At 34.5% G+C, this 12,257-nt stretch overlaps 2 protein-coding genes across 3 annotated transcripts in view; one reads left to right on the top strand and one right to left on the bottom strand.

Annotated features, from left to right (window-relative positions):
* LOC128871621 (G protein-activated inward rectifier potassium channel 3) overlaps window positions 1-12,021 on the bottom strand; it is a 71,514-nt gene extending 59,493 nt beyond the window's left edge. For both annotated transcript variants that reach the window (XR_008456044.1, XM_054113512.1), the window contains exons 1-2: window positions 11,509-12,021; window positions 1,233-1,543 (exon numbers count right to left, since the gene is read on the bottom strand). Coding sequence is in view for 1 of the 2 variants with exons in the window: in XM_054113512.1 (XP_053969487.1) it covers window positions 1,233-1,510 (278 nt within the window). In the remaining variant the exon portion in view is untranslated. The remainder of the gene's footprint in view (window positions 1-1,232; window positions 1,544-11,508) is intronic.
* Window positions 5,055-6,908, top strand: LOC128863825 (uncharacterized). The gene has a single exon (XM_054103230.1). The coding sequence runs from the start codon at window positions 5,055-5,057 to the stop codon at window positions 6,906-6,908; it is 1,854 nt and encodes a 617-aa protein (XP_053959205.1).
* Window positions 12,022-12,257: the final 236 nt, after the last annotated feature.

Genomic DNA, 12,257 nt, shown 5'->3' with positions numbered 1-12,257 from the left:
TTACCAAAACAATAATTTTTTTGAAAATTTTGTACTAGCTAAACTGTATTTTTTCTAATATTTTTATTTAAAAATTTGTATGCTTTTATTAAAGTTTCAAACCTTGCAAAGTATAATTTACGCTATTACTTAAAAAAATATTTTAAAAAGTCGGGGAAATATTTTTCGAAAATTACCAAAAAAACAGCGCAAACAACACTGCATTTCTTTTGAAATACTTTTATTTACAATTTTTTTCTCCCTTTATGAAAATTGTAAACATTACAAAGTATAGTTGCGTTATTCCTTGGAAAAGTATTAAAAAAATCTGAAAAATTCGAAAACCGCAAAAAGACAGTTTTTCGAAAATTTTGGACAAGTTACACTAATTTTTTCCTGGAATATATTTGCCTTTAAATATTATATTCATTTAAGACTTAATGAAACCATAGACTTAATGAAATTAAGGGGGGAGCCTGGTTTATGAGGTCTAAAAATTGCATCTCTTTGCGATTTTTTTTTTAAGGAAAATATTAATTTAGCACTGCAAAGTTTTTTCTATCTTTTAATGAACATTTAAAAAGTATAAAAAATTTGTGTACTGGTTAAAATAAGTTGAAAAAATGTTTAACATAGAAACTAGTAGAGCGCTGCATCGCTGGAATTTCCAACTGGCGTACAAGATACAGCTCGTAATTATTATGTAAAGCAAAGAATTCAAATGGATTTCTAATTACCATGATTTTTTATTCTAGATGAACTAAGAAAACTGAGAGAAATTCCAAACTTTCAACTTTTTGGAGGTTTTAAAGAAAAAAATGCCTTTCTATAACAAAAAAAATCACTTCAACTTGGTATAAAAATCTTGAAAATTTTTTTTTTATCTATTTTGTTAGTTCAAATAGAAGAGTATTCAATACTGAAGGGAACAAGCTACGTTTCATTTCAAAAGGTTCACTAGTTCTTTTCATTCATGTACGCCAATTCAAAGAAATCATAAAAATGAAAAGTCGAGAAAAGAAGATAAAGTTTGTACTATAGCTGTCCGGTCACAGCCTAATTACCTAACGCTCGCCTACCTTTCGCTTTGTATCTACGGAAATATTGAGAATTAGGCTCTGTAACTTTGTGTGATTATTCTGAAATATATTAGAAATCGCTTAAAACGAAAAAAAAAATTGCTTTTTTTGACCTTATAAGCCAGGCTCCCCCCTTAAATGAAAATAAGTTCTGTACTCAGAGTACTCGCTTACCTGGAACTTGTCTGCCGATTAAAAGTTCTGCCACCATTTGTCGGATAGCCATAGAAACTTGCCGGCCGATTTGGTACGATTGTTATTGGATACGACTGTGGGTTACTGATAACACTATCGAGTGAATCAGGCTCTGCCTCTATGGTAACTTGGCGTTGTAGACGCGGAGGTGGGGATGACGCCTTTAATGGTGTTGAGAGTGAGTACTGCTCAGAACTAGAGACAGATGTCTTCTCCACAAGGGCGGGTTGCAAAGTGTTCAATATGTTAAAACGCATCTTCAAAGCACGCAAATGATAGCTTTAATAAAGCTGCAATACATACAAGGCATAAAACATAAAATGTAAAATATAAAATATAAAATAAACACAAAATATGAAATATGAAATATAAAATATAAAATATAAAATATAAAATATAAAATATAAAATATAAAATATAAAATATAAGATATAAGATATAAAATATAAAATATATTATAAAATATAAAATATAAAATATAAAATATTAAATATAAAACATAAAAAAATGTAAAATATAAAATATAAATTATAAAATATAAAATATAAAATGCGAAATTTAAATATAAAATAAAAAATATAAAATATGAAATATAATATAAATAAATATACATATAAAACAAGTGGCAAATATAAAAGAAAAACAGTAACAGCAATGGTCATATTAATAAGTAGATGCATCATTATTTTGAATTTAATATTCCATCTAACAGCTACATGTTAATATTTTACCACCTAGATATACATACATAAGTGCATACATACAGATACAGTTATAGTTTTTGCCTCGCACACATTTCATTAATTCATAGCTGGCGTTGTTTGGTAGTGGTAGCGTGTAAATATTTTAGTGTTAAATTGCACTCAAGTGCACAAATATTTAGCCAATTTAAATAGCTCTGTATTAACGAAAAACAACAACAAATGTAGGCAAATAAAAAATAACAAGCGCAATGAAATTATTTTCTACCGCTTCAACGACTTCCTGACGGCAAAGTGTGAAAGACGTCAAAATTGAAATAAAACACGTACTTTGGAAAATAGTTTATTTGACCTACGTGTTGGCAGCTACTTACATTGTTCTCCCGCGCTTTTTAATGGCTCAAACCGTAAATAGTACGAATATGCCAAATTACTAAAAATTAAATATTTCAAGCATTTCTTTACTCAGATTTTTTATTTTTAGGTGTTCTAACAATTATATAGAAAATAATATTTAATACATAATCATAGTGTGCCACCTTAACTTATATTGGGACTGATAACAAATGCGATACTTTTCAATTGTTTTCGTTGCAACTTTCTTTCTGCGTGACATTTCCACGCTACCTCTTCGTTTGCGATATTTATTGCTTACGTTTCACTATAAATAACAGGGTTTTCTGTGCAAAGGCGAAAAGTTCAAAATGCACGTCATTTTTATATCATTGAACACTTCAATAAAATCATCGTTGAGTCAATGACTTTTGGGCGAAATTTTCCTAAGCAAATGCGAGTTCAGTTAGTACTAAGCTACTCTATACGCATATACGTAAGCATTAAACAATTTTAATTTAGTGTTTGAGACCAAGCCTCTAGTTCCGCAGATCTTATTTGAATTGGCTAAATCGCATCTACCTTCTTTAGCAGGTTGATGGTGTCAATGACGGTAGCCCCTCAGTAGTAACAATACTTCCAAGTTACTCAAATTGAGTAACGCCCTCTACTAGATTTCCACTAATATAATATTAAATTGGGCATCTGTTTTGGCGTTGATTCGTAAAAATTTGGTTTTATCGATGCCGATGTTGAGACATTCTTATGCATATGAGCATGGCGATTTAATATAAAGACCAAATCATCGGCATACTCGAGGTGGCTTAACTTGTAACGCAGCCCCCAAGTCTATGCCATAACTTTTAATATTAACAGATTCTAGCACAGCATCCAGGGCTGTGCTAAATACAAGCGAAGATAAGGCACACCTCTGTCTCACTCCACCAGAAGAGGAGAACGTCTCACTGAGAATGCCATTATGCAAAACACGGAATGAAGCTCCTTTATAACTGCCTTGTTCAGGACATTCACAGAGGAGGTATTGTACCGACTCAATTTCTTCTGAAAGTCGAGCTCAGAACCTTTCCTTGTACACTAATCCGCTCTTTTATTTCCCTACACTACAGAGTGGCCGGAATGCAAGGATAAATAATAAAAAAACTTTATCTAATGGCTTCGGCCGCCGTAGACGAATAGGTTAGTGCATGACAACCATTCGGAATTCAAAGAGAACGTAAGTTTGAATCTCGGTGAAAGACCAAAAAGAAGAAAACGTTTTTCCTAATAGCGGTCGCCCATCTGAAGGCAATGGCAAGCCTCCGAGTGTATTTTTGCCATAAAAAAGCTCCTCTTAAAAAATATTTTCCGTTCGGGGTCGGCTTGGAGCTGTAGGTCCCTCCATTTGGGGAACACCACAAGACGCACACCACAAATATGAGGAGGAGCTCGGCCAAACACTCAAAAAACGTGTACGCGCCAATTATATGATATATATATATATATATATATATAATGGCTTTAGTCTGCCGCAGACCATGGCAAACCTCCAAGTAGTTTGTCATAAAAGCCCACTTTCGAAGGAGGAATAAAATTTAAGGCCATTCCACTTAGAGGGTAACATCAGAAAGCGCATCACAAATTAGAGAAGAAGCTCGCCAAACACATATTTTTTGTTCCATCAAGTTCACGCCAGACCACACACATACGGATTCTCCAAAACCTACTGCAGCTTGGGAGAGAGGTTTCTATGCATCTACTTTCCTGACTGTTCTTGTCTATGACTCATGCATTTGATAGTGAAAAAACTCGCCTCCAGAGCAGCGATCAACTCAGTTTTTGCTATTAAGGAATTACCTTCAAAATGATAGGTTCGGTATATCTGACTGCTCCGAATAGATCTTACATAGACCACAAGAGTCTGCAGTGTTACCAGTTTTGTTAGAGTCGTGTTAAACATAGTTCAGGGTGCATGTCTTGGCGAGTTTTAATAAACAGTTTAAACTTTTGTCAGCAAAGTTGTCAGTTGAAAAGTATACTGATCTTAGGTAAATGTAACGAGTTCAGCTTAGAGCAGGACAGTGGCAAAGGAGGTTCTAATGTACCACTTTCTTCTTCGCATAAGTTACACGCGTCGTTCTGGACAAATCCCATTTTGGCTGCGTGGTATGGAGTACTCATGTCAGTACTCCAACCAATATTTTACATTCCTTCCTCACACTCCCTTCCTTGGAAGTGATAAAATAAAGTTAGTTGGTTCCTCATCTATTTCCGCCTTCAAAACTGAGCGTGAGGAATATACATATATTCGACATACTCATCCTAGGCAAGCGGGTGCCTACCTTAATATGGCAAAAAGTAATATATTAGAGGGAGCTAATAAAAGCATCTTGATGGTTGAAAGTAATGCATATAAGTAAGTGTATTTTTGTTAAAAGTTCAAAGGATATTAGATAACCCTATCGCAGCCCTATCTCTTCTCATAGCTCTTCAATCAATATATATAAATCATATTTGCTAGTCATTTCGCTATTCATATTTGCTAAACGATGTATTGTGGGACTATCTTCAATCAGAAGACAACTTAATGTCAGGACATTAATCTTTACACGCAAATACTCGTGCATGCGTTGGCTATAAAGGTACAGCACACAGGAATATAAAATAAAATATCGCCATTCATTGCTCGAGTCTGAGCACGAAAAGTTCGAAAGTAAGTTGCAGAAGAGTTCAACTCAACTTGTGCGGGAAGCAATTCAACGCAGCTGATATGCGGAGTTTCTGTAATCTCACGGCGCTACTCAATCTAATTGGGCTATCAACAATTGGCCAGGAATTCTCGCGCACACTTACTAGTATTGCGATGATCACTTCTTTGGAACACCCGGTGAGCACTATACTCTACATCAGCTATAGAAATAAAACAGCCATAGACTCAGCCGATGTACTAGAGGTCTCGCACCTACTACGCGTACTGACCTCACAACTTGCACTACCAATGCTGCATTTGGATAGCTCACCACCTATCGAACGTTATATAAGAAAATTCAATACTGAACTATTGACCATCGCCCAACTGAATCACCAGCTCAAGTTTGACTTAGAGTTATTGAAAACTCTGTGGCAACGCCTTTGGCGCAACAGACAAAGTCCCCTCATACTACTATTCGACGGTTCAGCTAGCGTTGAATACATTGAATTAATACTGAAAGTATGTGGAAAGCATCGCGCTCTGAATGTGATTGCTCTACAGCCGATAATGGCTGTGGTGGAAGGAAGCTACTGGACCTTGCGACTGTTTCCCACACAGACAGTTGTTAAGCGCACCTTTGCTGCGGATTACAAAAATATATTTCCCAAACATATGGAAAACATGTATGGACATCCGATACGCATAATCATGAATTCATGGCACCCGCAAATTTATACTTACACACCGCAGAAAGGCAACGCAACACTGAGCGGCTTTTTGGGCAGAGCTTTAACGGAATATGCATATCGCCACAATGCCACAATTGAGTGTCCCATATCCTTGGACCATAAAATGTTCACTTACAATGACATGATGGGATTTTTCGTGAACAAAACCATTGACATTGGCTCACTAACGCCCATAGAAAGTGGCGATCGTGATTTGAGTTTCTCGGTTTTTTTCCAATGGAGCAATTGGTGTCTGATGGTGCCCGTGGAGCAGCCACTTTCCAGGTCGAAATTTTTCTACAATATCGCACATAAAACGGTCATAGTGCTATTTTGTCTCAGCTTGGTGGTGATCTCTTGCATTTGGGCACTCATCGCACGTTGGCAAGTTAAGCAGGAACTATCGCTCATCGATCATGTGGTGAATTTCTCAGTGCTACTAGGTCTACTCGGCATGCCTTTTTGGACGACGAAGCGCGCTTCAGCTGTGCACAAAATGATTTGCATTACTATTTCACTGGCGGGTGTCATCATAGGTACCACCTACAATACATATTTGCAGAGTTTCAGCGTAAATGCACCCGCTAGTGATAGAATAACAAACATCGACGATTTGCTAAATAGTGGCATCAAAGTGGCTCTCCGCCATGAAGAACTGTGTTGGGTTGAGGATAGCATAGATTTTCGCAAATATATTCAAAATTTGACTATTTTTACTAACCTCACGGAATTTCTATTGCTGCGCGATACATTAGATACAAGGTATGCTTTTCCGATCACTGATATATGGACCATCTACGATCAGCAACAAAAATATTATTCACGTCCACTATTTCGTATTTCGAATATTTGTTTTGGTAAAAATTATCTAATGGTGCTGCCTTTGCAGGAGAGCTCAGTGCATCGTCAGCATTTAAATGAATTCGTAGCGAGTCTACAAGAAGCTGGGCTGATAGAACACTGGCGCCGGAATAGCTTTTTGGAGTTGCTGGAGATGAATTGGATTCGGCTAGATGACCATAATAAACAGCACGGTTTCGAACCCATGAGACTGTGGGATTTGCGTGTAATACTCGTAGCGATGAGTGCATTAATGACTTTAAGCATTTCCTGTTTCGTATTTGAGATTTTGTGGGGGAAAGTACAAAAACTTCCCGCACCAGTAATGGAAATTATGCATAGAATGATGAAAATTAAAATATAAATTGTGTCTTTATGCTATTAACCATATTGTCCTTGTCTATATTACTAGAAAATAAAAAGGAAAATTTGTGAGCCCGTGATTGATTTCCAGACTACTGAATGGATTTTTATGGGTAAAATTTTAAGATGTAATGAGTACTCTCAACATACTGTCTCAGTAGCCCTCCCCGAGAGGGACGATATTTTTTGGCGAATTGTTTTAAGAAAAACGAATGTTAAGAAAAATTTAATTCAAGCCTAGCTGGTATAGCTCCTAACAAAAATAGCTTATAAGGTTTATGCTGTGTGCTGAGTTCACATGAGTTGAGTTCAGTATGAGTTTCAGTAAAATAAAAATAAAAAACCTTTAGCTAAATCAATCAGTAATTCGTGTGCAATATTTTGACTTATTAAACAGAGTTTTTAGAAAAATTCGGTTATGCAGTTTTGTAGCCCACTCAATTTTGTGATAATATTTATTTTTGATATTTTTGATAAAAAATTGCAAAAAAATTAACACAATCTTGGACCCACTTCAGAGTTGTACTATTTAATATAAGAACCAATGGGCTATAAAACTATGTACCCACAATTCGCATTAAAAAGCTTGAAATTTGTGTCAAATTTGTTTAATTTTTTTATTTTGTACTAAGTTTGACACTTTCAAGTATGTGGTTAGGGGTAGTCAGAGACCCGGAAAAATGATGATTTTCAGTAATTTTGTTTTGCTAGTCAATTGCTTTATTTTACAAAAATAAAAACATAGCATTAATACATCAAATTTCGATTTGACTTCAGCAAAATTTCAAAAAAATTAATAATTGTAAAAGTTGTCGATGTTTGTGTGGAGCCCGTTTCTCCAGAAGTCCCTTGTGGTGATCACCTAAAGTCCTTGGAGATTCATTTAAAATCAATCGGACAAGAGAAATTAATTTTATTAATAGGTTATCTTGTGCCTCATTGAAACATTGCTTTTTCAAAATTAACAATATGGCTGCCTCAGGAAATATTTTTCAGATTTTCGAGAAAAAAACCGACAGTTAATTGTTTAAAAAAAATCGAAGCAGTATAAATTTTATTGAAATCTACCAAACGGTTTTTAAGTTACAGTGATCACCGGTTCAAAAAACATAGTTTTGAGAATTTTTGAATAACTCAAAAAGTATTTGTCGGATTCACTTAAAATTTTCACACAATATTTTAAAGATATTATACTTTAATAAAATGCAAAAAAATCCAATTTTTTGAAAATTCTGACTACCCCTAACCCCTTATATGAGTTTTGTTGTAGTAAGAATTATACAATATAAGAATTTTTTTTGTTTTTCAATAAATGAAAAAACTAAATAGAAAATTAATAAATGGTCAAAATATTGCACTACTAGAGTAGAATGGGGTAAGATAGGTATGGGGGCACAATAGGTAGGTGGGGGTTTCGTCGCACTGTTTTTGCAGAGGTCACTCGTCTTATGTGAATTGAATACGTGGTGGGGAACAACGTTCGCGACTGTCATTTCGGCCGTCACCATTGATTAGTTATCCTAGTTCTGGCGTCGTTTTGTTTTTTTGTGAGCTTTTCTCCGACATAGCATTTTTTTTATTCTACGGTGCAGTGCATTTAATGTGTGTAAATATTTGTCAGGTGGGTTTTATTTTACGTAGAAAATAATGCTGAACACGAATAATGTGTTAATTTTTTGATATTTTTGTTTTAAAAAAAAATATCGACACTAACATAAAGCATGTGCTTGGGGGCACTATAGGTCAGATGTCTGGGGGCATTATAGGTCACTACTTTTAATTGAATAAAATAAATTTTAATTGTTTTTGCAGCAAAATGGTGCGTAATTATGTGCGAAAAACGCCGAAACGAAGTGAAGAGGACGTAAAAAACGCAATCGCGGCAGTCCGAGATGGCGCTAGTGTTCGATCAGCCTCTAAACAATTTAAAATTCCGTTCGAAACATTACGTGCTCGCGTGATGAATTAAAGAAAAATTCCTAACATTTATAACATGTGCAGTGTTCATACTCTATAAATAAAAGTTAAAACGTTAATTTAATTTCGTGCCCCCCGATTTTGAAAATATCGAAAAAAAGTACCTTTGTCTTATTGAATGCAGCTTCCAAAATATTTAGCCAAACATAAGTCAGTATAACCAAAATGTTAGCAGATAAACAACCTTTCAAAATCCTGCTTATTTTTCAAAATCAATGCAAAAACACCGTAGCAAGAGCTCTCCAAAAAAAAATGACCTATCTTACCCCATTCTACTCTACATATTATAGCGAATGCAGGTGTAAATGTAACTCCATACCTCGTAAGTATAAACTATAGTACTTTGTAAGGGAAAGTAATAAAGTGAAAAAGGTAGAAGGTATGCTTCTGATTGCTAATTTTAAAATGATGAATGGACCCCGATAGCGACTCGTAATGCAAATATGGAGTAAGCCGTTTAGATAGAGGCAGCTGCTATGGGCAAGGTGTTTAAATATCCACAAACCAAAGTTTATGCGAAAGATAATGGTCTCGGAAATGGTAAGTGGCATTAATGTAGTATTTTTCCAGACCTTAGAAGAAATATAATATAATTGAGAAGGTAAAACGAATAAGAAGGACGAAGAAGAAGACGGAGAATTTTTCGAAGTAAAACGATTATTATGTGTTCCTTTTGAAGGGGTTGCATACGTCCAGAATTAAAACAAAATCAACTTTTTTCGAAAGTATAGTGTTAAAAATATACTGTGAAATTTTCATTCGGAATTTTCCAATATTATAGCTTCTACTGCATATTAACTAGGTAGAGAGCGATCCGCGCGCTTCTACTTCTACTACTTTTTCCGGCACGGTCTGCATGATAACTCATACAGTTTTTAATATTTTTTTATGTGGTTTTTTTAATATTCGAAAGCATTTTCTCTATAGTCTGTCGAACCGGATTTTTGATGTTTTTATTAAAAAATGTTATGAACATGGTTAAAGTTTGACATTTATGACGTAAAACGCATACTTTTTTTAAAATGCCGTAAATTGCAAAATTTTTCGAAATTCAAAAATCCGCCTTGACATACTTTATTTTACAAGATTTTTTTAATTTAAACAGATTCATTAACATTTCAAGGAGAAATGATGCAGACCGTGGAGCAACTTTTTTTTCATTGTACTTTGGGTCGCCTTTTTTTTATACACTAATTTTAGTAAAGAAAAATTAAAATAAATTTTTTTACAAATTTTAAAAACTAAAAGCAATGCGTAAAATTTTTTTGTATTTATTTTTATTGTTATCACTTGTAAAAATAGTTTTTCTTTAAGTATATTCTTGGCGGTGTTGGACCTATGTAACCCTTTAATGTTAAAAATCAGAGATTTACAAAAATGAAAAAAAACTTCATATTTTTTAAAATATATATTTTTAAATTTTATTGAATCCTAAAAACAAATGGTAACCGGTGAAACAAATTTTAAGCGCCATGTCTCCTGTATCCTCTGTTGACATAAGAAAACGAATCGTAGTTTGCTTAACCCCCAGGATTTTCAGGTAAATTTTCTTGACTTGGACACCCAACGCGCAAAAAGATGATGAAATAAAAAATCTCTTTTGTAACCAAATTATTATTTTCGAATATCTTCATCCAAATCGACACTACCATTGATAGCATCAGCATTGCAAATGGTTTGAAACAGTTTTATGGTCGATCTTCTGGGCGATGCTACGACTGCTACCATTCCGCTCAACTTTGATTATTTCTGTGATTTTATCGACATTAGCGATATTTTCTTTAACATAAAAAATGCTTGAACGGAATCGACGAAATCAAAATTTCACGTAATAACCCCTGTTACAGCATCGGCACCAAAAACTCTATTCACAATTTTCAGCGGCCTTGATGACTTCAATTGGTAACACCTTTTAACTTACAACTGAATGGAACCAAGAAAAAACAGCAAAAGAAGTTTTTTTAGTGTAAAATGTCACCTTGACAACAAACATAAACTTTAAATTGTTTGAGCGATACTTTACTAGATGTCGATCACTACAGCCATCTAGCCGAGAAGATAATGCATTTCTTTTTCACCAAATATTTGGCCGAGCTCCTCATCGTATTTGTGTTGTGCGTTTTGATGTTTTTCCACAAATGGAGGGATTTACAGTTTTAAGCCCGCCTAGAATGGTTTTTAGATAAGAATGGGCTTAGAATAATATAGTTTTTTATTAGTTGCTTTTTATGGCAGAAATGCACACAGAGGCTTGCCATTGCCTGATGAGGAGTGAGCACTATTCGAAAAAATGTTTTCTATCATTTTTTGATGTTTTAATGCACGGAGACTCAAACCTGTGCATTTTCGGTTGTTTGTCACGCACCAGCCGATTGGGCTACGGCGGCCGCCCTATTCATCGCAATTAAACGGATGATTCGCTCTTTCCAGTAAAGCAAGAAATATTTAACTTTTTTGTAGTACTTTTAAAACGAAAAAAGTAGATGGATTATTCCAAATGTTGAATATTCCTTGTGCTGACTACACTTAGTTATACTTATTGTTAAAAAAATTGTTATATTTTAAATTTATTGTACTTCACTTTAAATCCACTTTTTAAGCATCAATAACATTTAAATACTTACATTTGTAATTATGGCAAATACTTTCAGCTCAAAGCCAAGTGAAAGATAATTGAAAAATAAACCACTTCTTCAATCTTCAATATCTACACTTGAAAAAATGAGCTCGGACACTTCAAAAGCGCACTCGCTTTAATGCTAAAATTACTAAATAACATTGAAAACTAAGCAATTAAAGGTATCTCAGCATAATTTTTGTGAATTAGCAATTTAAAAAGAGAAATTTTGTTTTTGTAGCATTTTCATTTACAACTGTGAGTTGGCGTACATCATTACATCCTCACAACTCTTCACTTTTATATATCCCTTATGTCCTGTCAACACCACACGATTTCCACGCACTGTCACTTCCACAATCCTTATGCACAACGAGCTTTCAATAACGATATGGCGAGGAATCCGCTTATAAATCAATTGTCCAAGTTACTAGATCCACCTCTACGAAATGAGCTGGACAAACGTGTACTGGGGGACAAACTAACACGGACTGAGTAAGTGAGTGGCCGAATGACTGTGTCGACAGCTACACTTGAATGCCGGGTTGGCTGTATGACCATATGACTTGTTGAGAATATCATCAGCAACAACAACAACAATAATAACAATAACAACAAAAATGTATACATTCGTGTATTATAGAACAACAGTGACAAACACTTGACAGTTGCGAAATTACAAACAAACTCAAATATTCATTCATTTGTAAGTCATGAGTATTTGTATACACAGAGTGAAAATAGAAGTACACATGC

The sequence above is a fragment of the Anastrepha ludens genome, chromosome 2 (genome assembly GCF_028408465.1).
Source record: "Anastrepha ludens isolate Willacy chromosome 2, idAnaLude1.1, whole genome shotgun sequence".
Lineage (NCBI taxonomy): Eukaryota > Metazoa > Arthropoda > Insecta > Diptera > Tephritidae > Anastrepha > Anastrepha ludens.
This window is presented reverse-complemented; position numbering and strand designations above follow the sequence as displayed.

Bases quoted from the DNA above. Each gene is read 5' to 3' on its own strand.
- LOC128863825 (XM_054103230.1), top strand. From the start codon at position 5,055: ATGCGGAGTTTCTGTAATCTCACGGCGCTACTCAATCTAATTGGGCTA.